At 39.4% G+C, this 24,164-nt stretch overlaps 1 protein-coding gene across 2 annotated transcripts in view; it reads right to left on the reverse strand.

Annotated features, from left to right (window-relative positions):
• The window catches only part of ARHGAP10 (Rho GTPase activating protein 10), a 283,230-nt gene that overhangs the window by 91,811 nt on the left and 167,255 nt on the right, over positions 1 to 24,164 (reverse strand). For both annotated transcript variants that reach the window (XM_045516376.2, XM_010954572.3), the window contains 3 exons: positions 20,699 to 20,773; positions 14,388 to 14,475; positions 6,145 to 6,203 (listed from right to left, as the gene is read on the reverse strand). In XM_045516376.2, the coding sequence (XP_045372332.2) occupies positions 6,145 to 6,203; positions 14,388 to 14,475; positions 20,699 to 20,773 (222 nt within the window). The remainder of the gene's footprint in view (positions 1 to 6,144; positions 6,204 to 14,387; positions 14,476 to 20,698; positions 20,774 to 24,164) is intronic.

The raw sequence follows: 24,164 nt of genomic DNA on the forward strand, positions 1-24,164 counted from the left end.
TGAGCTTCAACGAGAGTGCACGGTCTACTGCGTCGCTCAACAGGGATGGACCTCGCAGGGTGAGCAGAAGCAGCCCAACGTGTTAGTCTGCTCTGCATGATTCCACTTACAGGAAACTCAAGTGCAGCAACACGTGACTATGATGTCACAGGTCAGGAGGCTGCTCACCCGGCACGGGGGTGGAGAGTGACCACGCGGGGGCGAGGAAGGGCTTCTGCCAAGCTTTTATCTCTGGGGGCTGATTACATGGCTGCCTTCGCTTGGGGAAAATATACTACGCTGTATGCTTAGTATTTACACTTATTATTTGTACACGTCTCTTATGTTTCCATAAAAAGCTGCTTAAAGTTATTTGTAACAAATCTCACCTAAGAAATTGTAATTTTTAACTTTCATCTTTTCAGAGTTTTCCTTCCTTTTCTGTAATGAGATGTTCAAACAGCCCCTTTCGTGAAATACGTCATGGACATCTCGACATGTCGTTGGATGGATGCCACACGATCAACTGCACGAACATCTAAGTTGCTCCCCGTGTTTGTAAAGTTAGATTTGTTTCCATTTACGCTTTCAGGAGTGGGGTTTGGGAGGAATGAGATTTTACAACACAGGACACCTTGTTGCTAAGGAGAAAGGAAGCAGAAGAGACTAAGAAATGGAAAGGTATGTAGGTAAAGCAGAACACAAACAATCCAATCACGTCACATAATAGAAGACTGAGATACAGACTACATTTGTCACTGAGAACAAAAGTACAACTACCTAAAGAGTTAGGGGATCAATTATAATCAAGATTTTAATCTGGAGTTAAAGCCAAGATAATGCCTTCCTAAATCAAAGCTGGAGAAAAATAAAAAGCAATAAAAATACAGTAACATTTCCAATTCACAGCTTTGATTTTAAAAATAAAATTAAGGCGGGGACTCTGAAAAACAGTGAAAAATTCCAAAGGAAGAAAAAGCCGCCTACGGTAAGAATTTTGTACATTCAAAAATTGACAATTTTTGAGAACTTTGCACTAAAAAGCTGTTTCTAACTCATGTGTCTATCTTGTCGTTAATAATCATCTTTTGCCAAAGAAAACCTAATTTTAAAAATTTTTATTTATTACTTCTTCAGAAACACAAGATAGAAAAAATAGTTTCCCACCTTCTAAGGATAAGGTCCTGCATTTCTAAAAATACTAGAATTGGTTTTGAAAATAGAATCAAAACCTTCCACTCCCTTTCTTAAGGGGCCCCCCTACTGGCTTACCCCCATCTCACTTGAAATGATATACTCATTTTTGCTAAGCCTGGTTTCCCCTCTTCTTCCAAAGAATACTTTTTGGATGTCAGGCTTGTAAAGTAAAACTATTTTTTCTCCATTTTGTGCCATTTTGACATGAATCAAAGCTTTCTAAGAATGGACATCTTCATGTGGCTACAACATAATAATGACTTTAAGGTACTCAAAACAGAAACAAAAAAAGGTCTCCTAAGACGAATTATCTTTAGTTGCTTATGCTGTATGCATTCCATTATATTTTAATTGATGTAAGTTGACAAAGAACACCAAGGCATACGTAACTTTTTGAAAAATCTAAGATACTGAATTAATAACACCCAATTCCTGGCATTTGGCAGGGGCAGGAGTTTACTGTCACAGCAAAAGCATTTCTCATCGTTAAACTACACACATCAGCGTTCACAACACTTAATGTCGATCTGCTCGTGTTGCCACACCAACTAACGGAGACTGAGAAAGATGTGATCATAGCTTACTGGAGCTTATCAAAGATACACAGACAAATTTAAATTCAATACTTAAACGTCATAAGTCAACAATACTGTAATTTTAGGAAAGCATTAGCAGTAACCATTCAAGCACTTCCCAAGAGATAAGGGTGGCTTCAGTCAGCCGACATCAAGTACTCGAGTTCTTCTGCAGGAGACCTTATCTCCTGGAAACAATGCATCTAGAGGCTAAGAGAGCTTGATGTCATTAACCATCCAATTCCTTTAATTTCCAGACTTCCGAGTCCCTCCCCACCAAGATGACATGATTTCGTCTTGCTTCCCACGCAGGTTTACCAACAAGGACAGAACCCTCCGGCTAGGCAGACACCAGTGCCCTGGACCCCATAACAGTTTTGTTTTTCATCATTAATGACCAAAGAACCTTGTGATTATGATACTGCTTCCCAGGTAACTTGACTACAGGAAGAAAACATACAAACATAGCAAGACAGATCTTCTGGTGCGGGGGACAGAAATTTTTCCTGTGATTCCAAATTAGGCATCCAACTTCAGCTGCCATTCTCAAACTTAGTTTAACATGCATCTAACCTCGAATCTTGGGTCCAAGTCTTACCGATATGATATGTATCAAGGACTCTGAGCCTGAAAGGCTGAAACACACACCATGGACCACAACATTCTCGAAGGTAATAAACATCATGCAGTCACGTATCCAGGTAGATGCCTACAAACCTTCCCCAGGTGGACACAATCTTCTGCATTCCCGTGTAGACCAAGCAAAGTGTATTTTCATCTTACAAATTTCTGTACTAAAAGCCCATTAATTTATCTTACAAGATGATGTTGTGAAATAATAGGAAACATATATATATTGGTCTCTGCCCTCAGTTCCTGACACAGAGCTCCTAAAACTCTTGTAAAGGGAAGCACTCAGAAAATCTTTTGTTCTAATATTTTTAGTGCCAGACACAAAGCTCCCAGAAGCTCTGTAATCTCCTGAGTGACAGGATCGTCTGACACCGAGCTCTTAAGTCCCTTGGAATTTGGGGGTTGATAAGAACACCTTTTGGTTTAATGGAGCAACTTTGGGTGGGCTCCTTGGCTGGTCACCAGAGAGACCAAGTCATGACTAGAAGCTGAGAATTTTCAGGTCCACCCATCATTCTCTGGAGAGGGGAGAGAGGCTAGAAATGGAACCAATAATCTATCATGCCTACATGAAACCTTCATAAAAATCCCAAGAGTATGGGGTCTGGAGAGCTTCCAAGGGGATGAACATACCCACATACTGGGAGGTCTTCACAGGGACAAAAGCTCCTGCGCTCAGGACACTTCTGTACCTCGCCCTATGTATCTGACTGTTCGTTGGTATCCTTTATCAGATCCTTTATTATATCATAAGCTGGTAACTGGACTTCTGTGTTTCCCTGAGTTCTGTGAACCACTCAAGCAAATTCTCATATCCAACATGAGGGTTATCAGAATGCTGATTTCTAGCCAGGCAGTCAGATGTACCAGGGATGACCTAGGACTGGTGTCTGAAGTGAGGGGGTCTTGTAGGACCAAGTCCTTCACTTGTGGGATCAGCTGCTAACTCTAAGTAGATAGAAACGGAACTGAATCCAACTGTAGAACGCTCAGCTGGCATCGCAGAATTGGTTGGTGGAGGGGAAACCCCACACATTTGGTGACCAGAAGTGAAGTATTGTGTGTGAGAGTCCAGGAGACACAGAGGAGAGACTGTCCTAGACAGATGGTCTCTGGTTTCTTTTAGCAATTTTAAATTAACTCCCGCAGCTGAAAAGGTTTATTATTTTAATTTCTCATTGCATTCCACATTGAACAGTAAGGTTTTTTTTCTTGGTTTTTTTTTTTTTTTATAACAAATGAGGAAGAAAAATGTTTGCCTTCTGTGGTGACAGCAAAGAAAAAATTTGTATTTGTATCAGAGACTCCAGACTTAACTCACAGGTTCTCAACAGAACTCTGCAAGAAGGAAACTGATGGGAAAAAGAGAACGTACCCAGAAGAACCCGTCAGAACCCTCAGCAGGGAGAGGAGGAGAGACAATCTCAACACCACGGAACAGATGGAAACTACCGCACGCGACTGGAAAGAATCAAAAATTAGTCTCCATGCTGGTGTGAGAGGCGGTAACAAGAGAATGGTGATGCTCGGTAATTTCAGCAGTCAGCTCAGCTAAGACACTTCGGCAAAACAAGGTAATCTCTGCCCCATTGTTAATGGAAAATGATAGCTTCACCACAATCCCAATTTTCCAACAGTATTCAAGGGGAGACTAGTTCTGACCACCTGATTTCTGTAACTGCTTTATTCAAACCTTGAAAGGACACGTGCAAAAGATTAGAGGATCTGCTCCCACACTCTTTCCTAAGAGAGGCCCCAGGAGCACAGAAAAGGGCGTTCACGGGAGAGTCAAACAAGAAATTAAAGTCTACTCTGGAAATGTTGGTCACTAAAATAACACTCATCTAATATATGGACGTTTTTCCCCACTAAATAAGGTATGCGCCGACAGGTCCCACGCCAACTGCAACTCCACTTAGGGGCAAATGCCCGCCAACAATTACAGAAGCCACAGTATCTCTCTGGAACAGGCCTGTTATTCCAATCATTGTGAAGACCATATAGATCCCTCCAAAGCCAGGGAGCAAACACAAGGTACTGGTCTAGGAGGTAACGATCCTTCTCCTATTTAAACACGCTCTTCTTCCACATTGCTCAAGGAGAGCCTCCACAAACTCCTTCAACCCACCCCTCGTCCCCGTGGACTCCGTTACCACCTATTAAGTCTCGACCTCTGAGGAAGCCCTCATCTGGTAAAAACACGTTGGTGTTCGAATTTCCAGCACCCTGGCTTCGGTTCTCTGGCGCGATCATGATACTAACTCGGGGTAATTTAAAACTTCATTCCATAATCACTTTATCTTTCTCCAATTCTCAGAGGATTCTAGATTAAAATTGGCACTCTTCTGCTTTTTCCAGTCTCCGAGGCAAACAACATGAAACAATTGTCCTCCAGCTCGACTTTAATTTCTCTTTCCCCACTTTGCCAAAAATGCCACAGGGAAGAAATCAAAACAACTAAGCGTTTGCTTGAGTTTTTGCCAAGAAAACTTTCCCTGACTTCCCTGATGGCACAAATTCCCTTTAAAAAAAAAAAAAAAAAAATCCTCTTCCACGTGAAAACAAAAGTGAAAAGAACCATGTTTCTGCCTTTTCCAAAAGCCCGTTTTATATGGATAGTCCAACTGGGCCTACCCATGGCCTCTTTCTGCAAACCCCCGGGAACCTTTACACTGGCTGGAGCAAGGACCTCACAAGAAGATAACATTTACAGCGATGTTCGGGCAGCAGTAACACAGGACCCAAAGGGACTGCTCTAAGTTTTCCAACAGATTAAACTATGGAATACATCCAAGGGAAAAAAATAAAAAGGAAATGAAAATACAATTACAGCTACTGTCAGTGCACCTGTGAAAACCAATACGGCAGGTTTTAGCCAGTGGAACTGGGGTTTTGAATTTGAAATAAAGATCTCTATAATCTGGCAAGTTACTTAACGTGTCTCAACCTTCATTTCCATGACTATTAAATACCAAACGTCGGAGTATTTCGGGAGACTACGGTGATTAAACACCATGTGTCAAAACTGACACATTGTAATTGACCGTTCTTCAATAAATAAATAAATAGTAAACCAGAAAAAATATATAAATAAATAAAAAATAAACACCATGTGTCAAATATAAAAACCGAGGTGTATAATAGAAAGAAAATAAGAAAACTTCAAATGAGTATGACTCACACAAGATTTAATCCCATATTGAATTTCTACCAACTATAAGCCTTTTTCATTTAGCATTTTATCACATATAATTCACTCTCTATCAAATACTGTGTGGGTGTCTGGCTCACAATAGTCCTTCTGCCTGCAATTTCCATCTAAATATCTTTCTATGGGAAGCCATTTCCAACCTGCTAATCTCTCCAAATCTGCTAATCTCCCCAACAATCTGCAAGTTAAGTCCTTCTGTGTTCCCATAGCATTTTGGTGATTATATATATTACACTACAGTGAGAGGCGTATCTGCCCCAAGACTTGCTAGAAACCTGGCTTCCGGGGGCGGAAATCCTGTCGTGGCCGATATATTCATTACCTACCAGTGACTAGCACACAGTAGGCAATGAATGAATGAATGAATATATTAATTGTCCCTTTTTTCATCTTCTAAAACCAGGGGGGAAAACCCAAACACCTCCTAAAGTGATTTTCATTTTTAACACAGACTACAGCAACATAAAGATAAATTTTTCATGTGGACATTTGAGTTTATACCCGCTACCAGCCACCAAAGGGCTTCTATCGCCTCTACACAATACTCACTGGCTGGAACAATGAAATCACCATGTAACTCATAGGTCATAAGCGGCTCAGGAAGACTCCTGTAGGAAAAAGACAGCTGAGAATTACTGAACAAATACGAACAGGGCATCTCTCTCACGTTCATTTTTGATAAAAGGATATGAAATATGTCGTGCATTTCTTGGTTAATGTGCAGAACTTCCCTAGGAGATACATTTTTACATATCAAAGAAGATACATCATTCAAATGAACCCCTTTAGTAAGTGTTATCTGCACCAGGCGTATCAAAGCTTAAGCAGCTATCAATCCCTGTCTAGCAAATAGCATTTCACATTTAATCTTGGAAAGTACCTTTACAAACATCTGATTTCATATCCAAAACTTCCTTCCACATATTATTTAGAGTCAAACATTCTATCCAGCCAATATAATATACATAATATAAGCATTATATTAATATATGTTATAATACTATAAGCATACAATTTTGAAAATCATCTCTGGGATATTAATTGGAGATGCCAAAAAAATATAGAAAAGAGTAAACATATTTAAAGAAATCAAATCTTCTCCTCTTACAACTCTATTATAAAAATACAATATCCAATTTTGAATCATGCCTATGAAACAATAGAGATATGAAATAAAATTGATAGTAACTTTAAAAACACTCACATCCTTTTAATTTTCTACAAAACAGATTACATAAATAGTAGATTTTATCCTACAGTCAACAGAATGTTACAGTTCAGTCAACATTTATACATATTAAGTTTTAAAAAGACCAGATCCGCAAACTCCAAACATGTAAAGAACACTAAGACAAGTAGCAACCTGTACAGCCTTTCTTGAGGGCAGTTTGGCAAGATAAAAGATAAACACTTTTAAAAGGTTTAAATCATGAAGCCCAGAAATTCCTCTTCAAATGCTTAAAAAAAAAAAAAAAACAAAGATACACACAAAAGAATATTAAAAACATATGCAAAAGCCAAGAAAAATGCCAGGGATAAAGGAGGTCATTTCATACTGATAAAGAAGTCAATTCATCAAGAAGGTGTAACAGTCCTACATATTTATGGGTCTAGTAACAGGGTCTTCAAAATACACGAAACAAAAATTGATGGAACTGTGAGGAGAAATCCGTAACTATGGCTGTAGACGTAAATACCTCGGTGTCTCGGTAACTGACAAAACAAATGGACGCAAAGTTAGGGTACGGAAGATCTGAACAAAGCCCTCAACCAACTTCACCTAATTGGTAAGTCCTTCACCTAACTGACACTCCATCCAAAAGCAACAGAAAACACATTCCTACAGTGGGCGTGAAACATTTATTGAGATAAAGATATTTTGGACCATGAAACAGATCTCAATAAATTTAAAAGGGTTCAATTTATACAGGACATTTCTCTGATTACAATAAAAACTGAATTAAAAATTAGTAACAGAAAGATAACTGGAAAACCTGAAAGGAAGGGAAAGCAGGAAGTATCTTGAACTGAATAGAAATGAAAATACAACATATCAGAATTTAAGGGATATCAGTAAAACAACAATTAGGGGTAAATTTATACCACTAAGTACCCATCTTAGAAAAATAGGTCTTAAACTTTTTACCCTAAACAGCCAAAAAGGGAGTAAGTTAAACCCAAAATAAGCAGAAAAAAACAGAAACAAGTATCAGATCAGAAAACAATTAAACAGAAAACAAAATAAAACAAAAAAATAGAGAAAACAAGTGAATCCAAAAAGTGATTCTTCAAAATAATCAATAAAGTTGGTAAGTCTAGCCAGAGTATTTAGGAAATAAAAGAGAGAGAACACAAATTACCAACGTCAGGAATAATAAAGGTGACTGAAGAATCTCTGCAGGCTCTAAAGGTATTAATAAGAAAACATTATGAACAATCTCATGCCCACAAATTCAACAGTTTAGATGAAATGGACATACGTTTTGAAAGACACAAACTGCCAAAGCTCACTTCAGAAGAAAGAGGTAACCTGAGTAGTCCCATATCTATTACAGAAAATGCATATGTACTTAAAAGTCTCACCAGTAAGGAAACTCTAGGCCCAGATGACCTCACTGGCAAATTCTACCAAACAATTAAAGAAGAAATAATACCAATTCTATGCAAGTCCTTTCAAAAAAAATATCAGGGAACACTTTCTAACTCACTCTGATGTCAGCATTACCCTAGTATCAAAATTAAAGACATTACAAGAAAACTACTGACCAATCTGACTCACGAATGTCAATGCAACTATTCTAAATAAAATGTTAGCATCTGGAATCCAACAAGGTAAGTGAGAGGATAATACATCACGACTAAGTTGGGTTTAATCAGAGAAATGTAACACTGCCTTCATCTTAAAATAAGATCAATTCAACTCACTACACTAGCAAGCTAAAAACGAAAAATTGTAAAATCATCTCAATATACAATTCAGGGGAGAAAGGATATACTTTCCTACAAATGGTACAACAACAACTGGACATCCATATCAAAAGTGAACTTGGATCCATTCTTCACATCTTACACAAAACTAACTCAAAATAGACCACAGATCTAAGTGTAAAACCTAAAACTACATAACTTCTATAATAAAACATAAGAGAAAATCTCTATGACTTTGGATTAGGCAGAAGGATAGTCCATAAAGTACAGTCCCTATAAACTGACAAAATGGACTTCATCAAAACTTTTAAATGTCCTTTGAAAGGCACTATTAACAGAATGAGAAGACAAGCCACAGACTGAAGAGAACTTTTAAAAAGCACGTATCTAGGAGGGGAGGGTATAGCTCAAGTGGTAGAGCACATGCTTAGCATGCACGAGGTCCCGGGTTCAATCTCTAGTACCTCTGTTAAAAATAAATAAATCTAATTACCTTCCCCACCCAACCAAAAGATAATAAAGTAGTACAATAATAAATAAAATATTTTTTAATTAAATTAAAAATAAATAAATAAAAAGCACGTATCTAAGCCCTTGTATCCAAAATATTAAGACTTGGCAAGGGTACAGAGGAAATAGAACTCTTGCACATTGTTAGTGGGAATGTAAAGAAATATAACTCCTTTGAAAAAAATTTGTCAGTCTCCCAAAAAGTTAAACATACACCTACCATGTGATCTGGGCATTATAATCCCAGGATTTACCCAAGAGAAATGAAAGCCTTTGTTCAAAGGTTTGTATACAAAGGTTTCTAGTAGCTTTATTTGTAATAGCCAAAAGCTACTGATAACCAAAATGTCCATTAACAGGTAAATGGATACAAAAGAAAGTTCTGGTATATCCATAAAATGGAACACTCGTTAGCATTAACAAAAAATGAACTATGGGTATTTGCTACAACATGGGTGAATCTCTGATTATGCTGAGTGAAAGAATCCAGATTTTTAAAATTACAGGAAACACAAATTAACGTATACTGACAGAAAGCAGACCAGAGGTTTGTCCAGGGATGAGGGAATGAGAAGGGAAGAGTGAGAGAGAGTTCAAAGGGGCTCAAGGAAACTTTAGGGGAGATGGGTAGGTTCACCATCTTGATGATGGTGATGGCTTCAGAGATATATGCATGCATCAAACTTATCAAAATATATGCTGTCAATATATGCAGTTTATTGTATGTCAATTACACTTTAATAAAAATTATTTAACAAAATAGTTGCAAAAATATATCTACAGTCCCCACATACAGTTTTTTAATTGAATAAATTTCACTTGGAACATTGTGTAAGTTGAAGGTGTACAGCGTGTTATTTTAATACATTTATATATTGTGGCAGATATGACCACAGATGTAGCAATATTCATCACAAATGTATATATATAATTATAGTACACTACTATTGTCTACATTCATTATGCTGTGCATTCGATCTCTGTGGTCTATTTACTACTCATTACACGTTTGTACCCTTAAACACCATCAATCTTATTCCTCCACCATCCCCTAGTGGCTGTCATTTTATCTTACATACAATCTATGATGCTGCAGGACACACACACACACACACAATAACAACTGTAGGCCCTGAAACTAAAACTTAAAGCACTAGTCAAGACAAACTGTTCTCTTACTTCCTTTCTCTCCCTTCTTCATCCCCTACAGTCTCATTTAAAGCAAAATAAAATGAATTTCACCACAGCCTAAATAAAGAAAAAGAAGGGGCAATCAGAAGCAAGCCTCTGGTTTTGTTTCAAAATATGGACAAGCAGGAAGGAGCAATAAAGATGAAAATGCTAACCTGTCAGAGAACGAAAGTTCAAGTTCTGAAAAGAAAGGGGAGGAACGGGGGGGGGGGGATGAGAACAACCAGAAACCCCATAGAGAGAATTTTCTTTTCCAATAAAAATAAATTTGTATCTAAGTGTCTTCTACATGCTACTTATACCATTGCTGTATGTCCATCCAGGCAATGCAGCATGAAAAAGTAAGTATTCAGTACTTTTAATATTAGGGAAGCAATAATAAAAATGATGAGTTCCCCGAATAAAATTTATTATATTGAGTCACCATATCTGTCAACTTCCCACCCAACATGAGCTGCCTCTCTGGACCACTAGTCAGGATCTGTCTGGGGATATAAAGTGTAATATTTACTAAGTCAGTATTTTCTTCCCCCAGAAGTCCCATTCCTATTTCCAGTCTTTAAACATTTCTTCCAGGTAAAATCATTTTACTACAAACCTCACAAAATAGCTCATTTGTCCCCTCACAATGGCAAAACATTGAAATGAACACATTACTGGAAAATAAAATTATGGTCTGAATAGCTAGGAAATCAACCATAGGGCTGGTAGTCAGCCGTCTAAAGCAGAACTAGTTTAAAAAAAAAAGTCTCAAATCAGTAGAAGAAAAAGAGAGATGCCACACATACATCTACTGCACATATTTTTCCATCTCCCAGACCCCTGAGGTTTTGCTTCTTGTTTTAGTTTAGTGTTTGGTGGGGGTGGGGAGGAGGCCTCTTCCTCGTCTTCCACCTCCAACCTCCCATCCAGGATTTGCAGAGAAAAGAAGTCAAGGGCAATAGTTTCTCTGCTGAGGACAGCTACAGTCAGCTTCGGGCTGTGGTGCTGGAAGAGACAGAGCTGGGAATCCAAGGCAGGCAGGCTGGCGCCGGGGCACGTCCTCGGGGCCATCACACTCTGTTACCTCTCACGCTCAAAGAAAGACGTTTGCTCGGCCATGACCAGGTAGCCACGATGAAGGTACATAAAAACTCAATTTTCTCCTATTTGGTGCATGCCCCAGAAAAAGTGTATCAGTTACATCCTAACTACTGCATTTTCACTGGATAAAAAATAACATAGGGGAAACAAACAGCAACCTAACTTTCCCGTCTCCCGAGGCACCTGCCGTTTTATGATAATCACTTTATCACATTCAGGCAGAACGTGTATACTGTCAGGAGAGAAGTTACATAAGAACAGCATCTCATCACGTGCTTCTGTAGGCACTGTCTGCTTAAAAGCGGACTTCAATAGGATGAAGCAACGTGATGAGAGAAAAAGACAGAAAAAAAACAACACAAGACCAGGGGCAATAAGGAGCTAACTTCAGAAAGCGTCAAGAACCAAGAATTGTATGTATTGAATAAAAAGACTCTCTAGTCTATTAAACTAATTCCCCCAACAGGGGAGAAAAGAACCATGGGAAGCAGGAGGGGGGGAGGAATGCAATTTACTACAAAAGAACTGGATTTTTGCCCTTCATTTCCCACCAATAACCAAATCATCTTGGTCAGTCCGTTTAACTGAACCAGGCATGTTTACCAAACAGTAAATTGGGTTTAAAGCTACCTTCCAGAGAGGCAGCATGCTTTGTTGGTCAAGTTAACATGTGCAATTCACCCATTCTTTCCTTCATCCATCTAGTACAGGTCTTAATCTTGGTAATACTAATACTTTGCACATTTGGAGACAAGAGAGGGCCGTCTTGTGCATTGCGGGATGGTCAGCAGCCCATCCTGGCCTCCACCCATTGGATGCCAGCAGCATCCCCTCTTCAGCAATCCTGCAAACCAAAACTGTCTCCAGATATTGCCAAATAGCCCCTATTTGGGGTGGGGGGCCCAAAATTGTCCCCAGTTCAGAACCACTCTCGTATTTGAGTGACAGGGGCAGCTCTAGGTGCTGGGGATACCGCAGTGAACAAACCACATAAATTGTCAATCTTCAGGAAGCTTACATTCCAATCCCAGGGTGGGAGCTAACAGATTATTACCAAAATCCTCATCTAAACCAGTTCATCACCACCAGAGGCAAGACAGACATGAGCACATGGCCTTAGCCTTAATTTTACCCCTTTATAGAACAGGGATAATGATAATGTACCATCATCCCTCAGTATAGGTAGGAGATTGGTTCTAGGACCTGATACCAAAATCTGTGGATGCTCAAGTTCTATCGTCAGCCCTCCATATCCACAGATTCAACCAAATGTGGATCCTAAACATTCTACATCATCTGCCGTTGGCTGAAGCAGCAAATGTGAGACCAACCTCTGGATACGGTGGCTCAAAACATCATGTTTAAATAACATACTGGAAAATAGGTAATACACAGCTGAAGTCATCGATAAATTAGAATTTCATTAAAAAGTGGGACAACCAGACAATACAGGACTCTTGATGTAATATCACAACAAGATGTATAAAGCACGGCTAGGATGTATTTTTGCAACGAATAAATGTCTAAACTGAATCTAATGAAGCCTACAGATTTAACTCTTCATTGAGGGAAACATGATAGATAACAGAGACACCAGTCAGCAACACCACGAGGATACCATCAGCCATCTCTACAATGCAGAAAATTCTGTTTTAAACAAATGACTGAGGTGGGGGGAGGGTACAGCTCAAGTGGTAGAGCGCATGCTTAGCATACATGAGGCCCTGGGTTCAATCCCCAGCACCTCCATTTAAAAAATAATTAAAGAAAAAAAACCTAATTACCTCCAACCCTCCCCCTGAAAAAAATCTAAAAATTAAAAAATGACTCAGGTTCATCAAATTAAGTGCTAGGGGCGTGAGGAATGTGGGTAGAGGCAGGGGGTCACACGGATTAAAAACGACTTGAAACCTATCAACCAAATGTGTCCACACTGTTGAAGTCCTCCAGGATTTAAAATAAATATAAAATAACTATTTTGAAAAAAACAATAAAAATGGAACACAGGAGGAGTCCTGGATCACATGAATTTTGTTAGGTAAGGTAATTACATTCTTTCTGTCTTCATGATAGCATCCTTTTTTTTTTTTAGTCCTTATTTTTTTTTGAGATATACATTCAAGAATTTATGAATGCAGCAATATGATGTCTCAGAAAATCTTTAAAGTCTTATCCCAAAAAAGTGGCAGGAAGGAGACCCATGGAACAAGAAGGGTCAAAAGTGGAAAACTGAAGAAGGAAAATAATGGGCCATGAGGATTCATTATACCCCTCTCTCTGTTTACATATATTTGAAAATTTTTTAAATATGTGTGTTTTTAAATATAAAATATGTAATAGAAGTTGATTCTAATGTGTTTGTTGGAACCGGAATAATATTCACCAGAAAGACAACCCTGCGTGTTGGTTAAAAAGAAATGATGCTGCGGGGTGGGGGGGAGGGCCCTCCCATTTGTTTGCCAGACAAAAATCACTGTCCCCAACAGAACCACAGCATAAGGACCACGATCGTGACTGTTTCCCATCCCTTTATTCTGTGTACCTATTTCTCATCTAAACTCAAGCTATGTCATCATTAAATTTCTTTCTTTTTTAAAGAGAAATGCCGAGCCTTTTCTAATTCTCGTCCTAGACATCTTCTATAGCAAATGTAAAACTTTAAAGTTTATCTTCCCAAAAAAAAACCTCATCCAGGACACTTGTTTTCAAATAGCTTTGTGTCTGTGTGTCATCATTATAAGCCTTTAAGTTCAAACAGTTTAAATTTAAACTAAAACACCTCTATTTTAGCCTAAAACAGCCTTCCTTCCTCACCATCTCAGAGTATTTAATTCCGAAAACTCACACTCCCCCATAGACTCTATTTCACAACCCAAGTCTATTCCAGTTCTGTTCTGTTGCAATTTATCGACCAACGGATGTTCACTGACTATGTACCACGCTTGCTGGGACATCAGTAGATACCTCATCAACATTCTCCTTTCTCGTAAGCTTCCGAGCTGTACGTGCAGAGCCGGCACTGCTTGTGTGTCAGACACGCAAACAGCCCACTCTTCCCTCCGCCACTGAGAGGAGCTCACCTCAAATACTGCTTCAGGGCACTGGTGATTGTCTTCACTTCCCAATCTACGGAATTCTCCAGGTCCACCTCATTGCAGGTCTTCACATCTAGCGAGCAAGCAAGAAGGAAAAAAAATAATTAAAATCTTGAAACATTCAAAGGCCTTCTTGACTGGCTGACAAAGCTTCCATTTTTAAATGGCCAAGCCACAAATAATGAATTCTCTGGTTTCCTATAAAAGGCATTACACACAATTTCTTATAATATTATAACCCAGGTTCCGTTATGAGACATTCCTAGCACTTCAGAAAATCGGTAGTGGAGATCAAAGTAAAGGGAGAAGAGTCGGCAGGGAGTTGGGGAGAAATGGACACAGCATATCCAATATGCACAACTACAAAGCAGGTACAGCTATGATAACTAGCAGCCACGGCTCACGTAGCTGTGACTTATATGGCATTTGCAGCATCGATATATTTTAACTTGTTTCCATTGACATTACTGCTATCACACCGTGTTATGACAGGGGGAACAGGTAGCACCCTTAATGGCAACATTACTATTAGAATAGCAACAAGTCGGTGGGGAAGACGATGGTAAGTCTGGTCCCACACGTCCAAGATTTGTACTCATTATCTTTCTAATGATTAATACATGATCAACCAAAGTAGACACGTGATGACAGATCAACTTAAAAAGTCTTTTATGGGTAATCTTTCACACTAACATTAGTTTATACACTCATCCAGGAAATATTTATTGGAAGCCTCTATTTAGCACTTGTGACATTCATCCTAAATTACACTAGATCTTTTGGTCCTGAAAGTATATTAATGACGCATTTCTTCTAAATGCCTTTTCAAATACCTAGTCTGCTCTAAAGAAGATGTAAAACATGCACTAAAAAAAAAAAAAAGGAGGAGGAGGAGGGGGCAGTTAACTCTGAAAAGGAAAAAGTCAGTCTCGGTTGAAACAAAAGGAAAGGATGGTGGGGAGAGTGAGCATTCTGAGTATGGTGGCATCTCTGAGCCTTGAGGTTGGACCGCTGCCCCGGGCTGTGACAGGGCAGCAGAGAGGGGAGTGCGGCAAAGGTTCATAAACCTGGGCTAAAATCCCGCCACAACCCTGACCAGCCCCGCCACCCCCACGCAAGTCAATTCCAAACCTATCTGAACTGCAGCTCTTCATCTGCACAATGGAGATCATGTAAACGCTCTTAGGGAACTACTGACAGCATCAAAGCCAGTCAGGAATGTATACAGATTTCCATAAACTATTAAATGAGTAGGTAATCAGCACAGCTGAGTTACCAAACATCTAAGCATTCAGTGGTGGTACCCACTCAACGGGAGGGAGCAGTGAATGGGTCGTGGTGAGTGACGTCCACCAATCAATAGAAACTTGCCTGGGTTTCTACACTGTGGTCACACAAAGGGGAAAATAAGAGATTTGTGGAAGAGACTTATTTCTCCCTCACTCCAGAATGATGTTTCAACTAAGATTCAAAAAAAAAATTTTTTTAAAGTCGTTTCAGGGTTTTTTACACTGTATTTGTCTATATTCGGAAGGAAACATCTTGTTAGTACTCCCTTTTCAAATTAAAGCTCTAAAAAGAAAATCTTGTCCAAATGGGACCACCACGTTAAGTCATGCATGCCACTCAAAAAGTTTTAGGCTTAGGCACGAGGAAGGATGGGTGACAATGCAATGTTATTTCCCAACTTCTTGAAAGGAAAGTGAAACAGGAAGTGATGGTTATTTCATGGCCAGAACATCATACATATGGAGTCCATTACTCAAAAGTCTGGAGATTTTTTAAAGCAATTCAACAGTTCTTGATTACAGCAACTGACAGCAATATGCAATAAACCACAACAATGGCAATTGACACTGATTACATTTTGATCAGTTCCTACAATTCCGAGCTCATTTGTTACTGAGCTTGTCAGACAAGCTGCAGATACATTCAAGAAATCAAATTAAGCGCTCTGATTAAAGGTGCAATCCTTTATAACTAGGACTAAATAATTCTGTTCTGGAGGCTTTGCCAACCAATTACTGCAGTAACTGAATATTCTCTGTCTCATTAAATCAATTATTTAAATCTCATACAAGTCAGATAACATTTTCAATCAACTGGCTACCAGCAAATCACCATTTTAAAATCCAGGAGGCTTCTAAAAGCAATCTTTTATTTTCTGCTTCTGACCAAAGGATCATTCTATATTTTGAGAACCATATGGAAAAACAAGCCATCCTTTGAATTCATGGAATAAAAAGTAGCGGTCACACCAGAAGCCAAAGACTACACAGTGTCTGTGGTACCGATCCGCTGTTTTCAAACAGTTTCACTGTTTTCAAATCACTCAATCACCCCTCGCAGCTCTTTACAAGATGCCCTGGGACTAGATAAATTTGTTAATACCTTACTTGGGATTCAAACCTAAAAATGCACTTAAGAGTGTTCTATCAGAATATATGTTCTACCATAAATAAGGTAGAAATTCTGGCTCCTTTCTGGCCAAGGAACACCACCTCATGGATTAGTCTGAAACCTACACTAATAAGCACAGATACAAATAGGTGACTTTTTTATTTGGGTGAATGTTTCCTAATCATATAAACCAGTGGTCATTTTTTTGAAACTGGAAACTTCCAGCCCAGCCCTAAGCTCTGGCTCCCTACCGGACACTGACTTGGGTCCCACTTGAAAGTACCTGAAGCAGCACAGTGACTGAATGAGTTCTGAGAATATTCTTTATCAATCCAAAATCCGAATTTTTTTTCACCTACATTAGTTTACTTTTTCACCAAATCTATGTGAAAAAGTTGTCCTACAAACAAACAAGCAAGGTGATATTTTTCAAGTAAAATCCTTCTAAATTAGTCTTATTTCTGGCTCTCTATGGTTGTGTCTTAAGTAAAATCATCCAGCTGTTTTTGTACATTAAATTCAGAAATAAACAGTAAATTCATCAGCACACACAAGCTACCACAGCATTTTTTCAGAACTTCGCCTCCCTGCTTTGACGTCTTCATTGCAAAGTGGAGAATACGGGACAATTATAACTCGTTTCAGTTGTAACCTACCGATAGCTATTGTAATTCATCTGTTACATTCTCACTCCACTTACTAAAAAACGGTGACTCACCCAAAGACACCTCAGCTGATATTTCTCCCTGCCTTCCCCAAATGCAAGTTTCTATTAAAAAAAAAAAAAAAAGCACAAAAAAACACAAAAACTTTTACTAGACTATGTGTCTGCTGTTAGACAAAAAAAAAAGAAGAAAAGGAAGAACACCTGTAAAGGGAAGGAAGGCAACTGCCCACTGGGACACATTCTTATGGAACCTTAAGAAGTGTGGTCCAGGGAAAAGCTAGGAGGCTGCTGGAAAATCCAGTAGATGGCTACCTTCTGTCCCCAGGATGGAAGATGACTGAGATGGCAAACAATTCTCATCGCCCAGGGAGGAAGGCAGCTGCCCACTCCTTTACCTGACCTGGAGGAGTACAAACGATGTGCCTCTTTGGAGGAATGTCTACAGTCAGCTGCCATTAGTATTTCATGCATGGCGGAGAGGAGAGAGGGGGCAGGGGAGACGGAAGGGGAAGGGGGAAGAGGAAGAATGGAGAGAAACATTTTTCTCTACTTTAATCTTAAACATGAAGGGTAAAGACACAATCAAAAAAAGAGGCAAGTGAAGAAGACATGCAAGATATTAAGCATGCATCTTTCCTTTAGAAATAATCACAAACTTTTATGCATGAGTATTTAAGAATGCTGAAAATATTTCAATACAAAAACATTTTATGTAAAATGAGAATAACAGAAAAATAACAGTAAAGTCAATAATTAGGTCTTAAGAACTAAAGAGAACTATGCAAAGTAAATAGAATTTCTTGTCAAAAAATACAAAACTACCTGGAACTTTTTCTCAGATACTTAAAAGGTTAGATTATTTTTCATATCTACAAATAAAAATGGATTACAAACGTAACGGATTTTGAAAAAATTCAAGTTTGAGATAAACATTACCTGGAGGAATAAACGTTTTTTAAATTAACCACCTAGTACGATGAATGGGCAAAATTATCAGATTTAATTTTCTATAGGAGGGGAAAATACCGACTGGTATGAAAAACAAAGTTAAAAATCTGGCAGATTCACCCAATTTTTTTCTCTCCAACATACATAACCTTGAAGCAATGTAGAGAGGTTGGGAAAAGCTGGAGAGAAACAGCATGTATGGAGCAGTGTGTACACAACTATTCAGAAACTCAAAAAAAAATTTTTTTTAGGAAGAGGAATAAATTGTTTCCATTTGAACACTTGCTGAATTAGGAAGAAAGGAAAGAAATATGTTAAGGAAATCTTACATGTCTTAGGAAATAGTAAACAAATCTAATTTGTTAAAATCCAAAGTTTGAGTTGGTAATGTAAATAACAAGAAAATGACATCAATGCTTAAAAAAAAAAAAAGTCCACAGTTTATGATGGACAATGCTAAATTTCATCTTGGGAATTATTTATAAATGAAGTAAAACAAATGTATGCTTTGCAGCCCTCTTAAATGAATCACTTAAGAAGATAACAAGTCAGTTATCTTTTCCTTGAGTCAATTCTCTAATCTCTGTTTGCAGAATGGTATTACTGGAAACATTGCATCTCCTCCACCAGCAGCTTAAATGAGGTTGTATCACCCTTGTGCCCTGGAGGTCTACCTTGAGTCTCAGGGAAAGCAAACACAGTCTTCTAGGTCATGAAGTTTTGAGGGTTTAGATATTTTAAACGCCTTGCAAGTTAAGGACCATCTTGGGACATTTCCCATGAGCAGAGGAAACTACCACCTTGGGGATGCTGGTGACCGCGTGGGATTTTATGAGACTGAGAACAAATTCTGAGACAGCTGAACATCTCAGGGTGACCAAAGAGACACTTGCTTGTTCGAACTTGCCTTGAACGTGAACAAGAAGCTAGTAAAAATAACGCTAGGACCCTTAGGACCAATCCTATCGCCAAGTGCGCCTTTCAGCCAAAATCTCCCCTTCTGATACCAACAGAGTCTTCCAGTTCTAATCATTATAACACTGTCTTGGAAAAGAGACGTGTTTCTAATTTTAAAATTAACTAAAAGCAGATGCCACAGCCCCATTAAACTCTTACAGCTGCTACTGAACCACTGGCAACCCGAGTCTATTTAATTTGGAGACCACTCCTGGTAAAGAGGAAAATCTGACTGCCAAAACTGCACACCCAAGTTAAACCAGAGAGGCAGAAAATGAAAACAGCTCATAAAAGCAAATGTATTCTAATAAGGCTCTCTCTAAGGGATGATAAGCAATTTTTCCTGTGGTTAATGCCTAAGGAAAAAAAGGGCGGAGGGTGTGCTGCTTATTAAATTCTGAATTCAAATACAGCCAAATAAGCAATGTTGTCTGTAACATCTCAGCTGATTTTATCCACCTCGGCTTATGCTTCCTGAAAATGAGTCTTTGCCACGATGCTTTAGGATGCAGACAGGTTTAGATGCATTGACAATACCCCCTGGAGGTTGTTAATATTGATTAATTAAAAGTGAGACATCAAATTAATTAATAGTTAGCAAGGTCATAAGGACAGATTAGTTTCACACCAGTGAGTTATCATCACCCCTCAAGAGGCAGTCTGCTTTGGGCTGGGGGGAGAAACGGGGCATCTTACAGGTGGCCCTGAGCCGACAGCCGAGTGTAATGTAGAAGCGCTTTGTCATTCCCATAATGTCTGGGGTAATGAAATGAATTCACTTTCTGGCTTCCTCTAGTCTGCGATGCCAAAGAACACTGTGTTATCAGCACAGATGGAGCAGGCGTGGTTCTGGAGAAGAGCCTGGTGCAAACTACAAACAAGCCACTGTGAATACCAATGAATCCCTGAGCATCAGACCCTTGCTGATGAGTGACCGCTCTGGAAGCACCATAAAAAAAAGCGCATCTCAGGGGGCTTGTCCAACCAAATGTACTGTCAAGACTTCGGACAGGCAATTTGGAAGCCACACAAATCACAGAGGCCAGGCTGCTCCTTTCCTGTGAGAAGCAAGCACAGGAAGACATTCACCCATGAGCTGCGTTCTTTTCTTCCTTTATTTCTCAGTAAGTAAAGAGGCAGCGGGTCACCTGTGCTGAGCAAATACTAATCTACCTCTCTGAGCCCGCCATCCCTGCTCAGGAGAAAACGACTCTAGGAAAGAACGGATTCACTAGTGTGCTGCACATGGCTGTGAAACATGAAGTTGTCAAGTCAATGAACACAAACACATAACGCAGGGGAAATGATTAGAAAAGAGGCATACCCATCAACAAGCTCAGAAGCTTCTGGACCTTTGAACTCACCCCCACAACTCTGTACAATCCTTGGTCGTTTATACCTATTGGAAGAGAGGACATGTTAGCAAAATACCAACCAAATTTTTTAAAGCTGTCAACAAATAGTCGCATTTAGAAACTTTGCTAACTCACATTAGCAGCCTTCCTCTGACTATAAAAATAACTGGTCCACAAAAGCAAGTGTTTACCAACTTGTTTTAGCAGCTTGGTATTCATGAGTTATGGCTGGAAAATAATCTCATAAAACAATTCTCCATGTGCACAAAATGTAAGGTGCCGGTGCTAACGAAGTCAGTCAGCTAACCGTGCTAACATATCCCAATGTAATTTGTAAAGATACACTGTACCTCTCATGTTTTTTATGTTTACTTATTCTTGACATTTTTCTTGGAAAGTTTTAGCCTTTTAAAAATAATACGGTGCTGACTTGTACACAGAAAGAAATCGTCGTTTGGCTGATTCTTGAAGACCATGGAAATCATTCACTCAAAAGTAAGGCAAAACGTGTTTTAAGAGCTGTTATATGCACTGCCCAGTGAGGAGCACTGAAACTCCAAATGAGCATCACAGCAAAATTATACGTCACAGTGAACCAAATCACCACAGGGCCCTGGAAACAAAGCATCTCTGGGGCCAACAGAAAAGAAACAAAGGCAAGAAAATGCATTGTCAAGTATAACTTAATATGTTGGGCACATGATTTTATTTGGATTCTGATGTGAACAAACCAATTGTAAAAGGACATTTTTGAGGCAATCAGGAAACTTTGAGTGGCATCGGGGTTATGTTAGAAATCACCTATTTTTTTTTGTCATATACCACAAGGGGTGAGAGTAACCTGTCTTAGATTTGCTTGAAGAGGGAGGGAGGGATAGGTGGAGCGACTGTAGGAGAATCTTGATGGAGGTCATGAGGGTGGACCCTAATCCAATACGACTGGCATCCTCACAAGAAGAGATGAGGATACAGACACAGAGGGAAGGTTTCGTGAAAACACTGGGAGAAGGTGGCCGTCTACAAGCCAAGGAGCAGGACCCTCAGAGGGAACCAACCCAGGCGACACCCCGTCTCGGACCTCTAGCCCCGAGAGATGTGAGGAAATCACTTTCTGCTGTGTAAGCCCTCCAGTCTGGGGTACTTGAGCACGGCAGCCCCAGCAAACAGACATGCCCTTATCTCCACAGAGCACAAAGAACCCACGTGCAAAGGCTGGCCCCGCAGCCTCCACGGGACTCCAGGCACCTTCACGATGGGAAACGCTCACAGACTCCAAAAGAGGAGGAAAATGCAGGTCAGCCCTGCCAGGAGTTGGGAAAGAGAAACTACCAAGAAACACAGAAGTCAACAGGGTGAGCTGCTACAGGAGAAGAGACCAGACCTCACTCCTTCCTCCTCCTACAGGCTAGACGGCCATGTCCAGAGAGTCTGAAATACCAGAGGATTTTTTTTCAATGCTCCTCTATTGAAGAAACCTAAAATAGCTTGGCCTCCATGCCAGGAGCCAAAAGAGCAAGTCATCTTCTGCAAACAAACGTGCCTCTGTGAGAAGTGCCCGACAGACGTAGAGAAATGAAGCGAGGATGTTATTTCGGCAATAATCATCACTCTGTGCTGGTAATTACTATCAACTAATTGATCAAGTTCAAATTCATAACCTGAGAGAAGGAAAGTTAATTGCTAAGGCATCATGAAAGGTGCGAGGGGGAACTCATGCTACACAACACAGTTTTTACTTCAGTAAAATGAAATTTAAATAAACCTCATACAAAAGCAGCTTGGAAACAGCACGTAAACACGTAACAGTCATGTAGGATCTTTTGTTTTAATCTGTGAGGTTTTTTTGTTTATTCGTCTTAATGGAGGTACTGGGGACTGAACTGAGGACCTCGTGCATGTTAAGCATGTGCCCTACCACTGAGCTACACCCTCCTCCACTTGAGTCATGTAGGGTTTTTGGTTGTTGCACTGTCCTTTGAAGCTCTAGACTAAGAAAATCAGAACATACTTTATATCTAAGAACACGCATATCATATAAAAGACATCATACAAATACATTTGAAGAATATAAACCAATCAATATGTCAAGTCATAGGATTTCAAAGCGTATCTTTTTTTTTTTTTATTGTAGCATAGTCAGTTTACAATGTTGTGTCAATTTCTGGGGTACAGCATAATGTTTCAGTCATATGTGAACATACATACATTCCTTTTCACATTTTTTCAATATAGATTACTACAAGATACTGAATATAGTTTCCTGTGCTATACAGACAAAACTTGTTATCTATTTTATATATAGTAGTTAGTATCTGCAAATCTCAGACTCCTAATTTATCCCTCCACCCCCCTGCCCCCAATAACCATAAGTTTGTTTTTATGTCTGTGAGTGCTTCTGTTTTGTAAATAAATTCATTTGTCTTTTTTTTTTTTTAATTCCACATATGAGTGATATCATGTAGTATTTTTCTTTTTCTTTCTGGCTTACTTCAATTAGAATGACATTCTCCAGGTCCATCCATGTTGCTGCAAATGGCACTATTTTCTTCATTTTTATGGCTGAGTAGTATCCCATTGTATAAATATACCACAGCTTCTTTATCCAGTCATCTGTTGATGGACATTTAGGTTGTTTCCATGTCTTGGCTACTGTAAATAGTGCTGCTCTGAACACTGGAGTGCATGTATCTTTTTGAATTACAGTTGCCTCCAGATATACGCCCAGGAGTGGAATTGCTGGATGATATGGTAAGTCTGTTTTTAGTTTTTTTGAGGAGTCACCTTACTGTCAAGGCTTATCTTCTCTACCTTCCCTTCCCAATTTCCCTCTTTCAGCCAAAGAGGGATCACTATTTCTTATCACCAAGTATCAGAATTTTGAAATTTTATTTGATTCCTCCCTGTCACTTTCCAAACTCCACAGATCAACATCTACCTTTTCTTCACACTTCAGATCAATCTCTGCTTCTTCAACACGGCCTTGAACTTTATGCACACACATTTATTAGGGCCCGTGCGCACACACACAACCATAATCCATTCTGAACACCATCATCATTTTCTCCATCTTTTTATTTTTTGAGCCACTCTGATGCTCTCAGGTCTCCTCCACCCCACTGAAGAGTAAGTCATCCAATCAAGTCCAAAGTCCTCAGCTGAATGAGCTCGTAAGGAAGACATAAACACATAACCCTCCAGAATAGGCCCCAGCTCACCTTCCTGCATTCACTGCAGAGTATTCGCTGTAAATCAGAGCAGACACCTGACTGTCACCCACAAATGGCCAAACTCATTGCCTCCTCAGGCACAAGTCTCCTCTGACAGGAAGGTCCTTCCCCTTTGCTCCACTGATTACTCATCTGCCAAATATTTACTCATCAAATACGTGACAGGTGCTATTCCAGGTGCCCAAGATTCAACAGTCAGCAAAATCAA

This window comes from Camelus bactrianus, chromosome 2, assembly GCF_048773025.1.
Source record: "Camelus bactrianus isolate YW-2024 breed Bactrian camel chromosome 2, ASM4877302v1, whole genome shotgun sequence".
Taxonomy (NCBI): Eukaryota; Metazoa; Chordata; class Mammalia; order Artiodactyla; family Camelidae; genus Camelus; species Camelus bactrianus.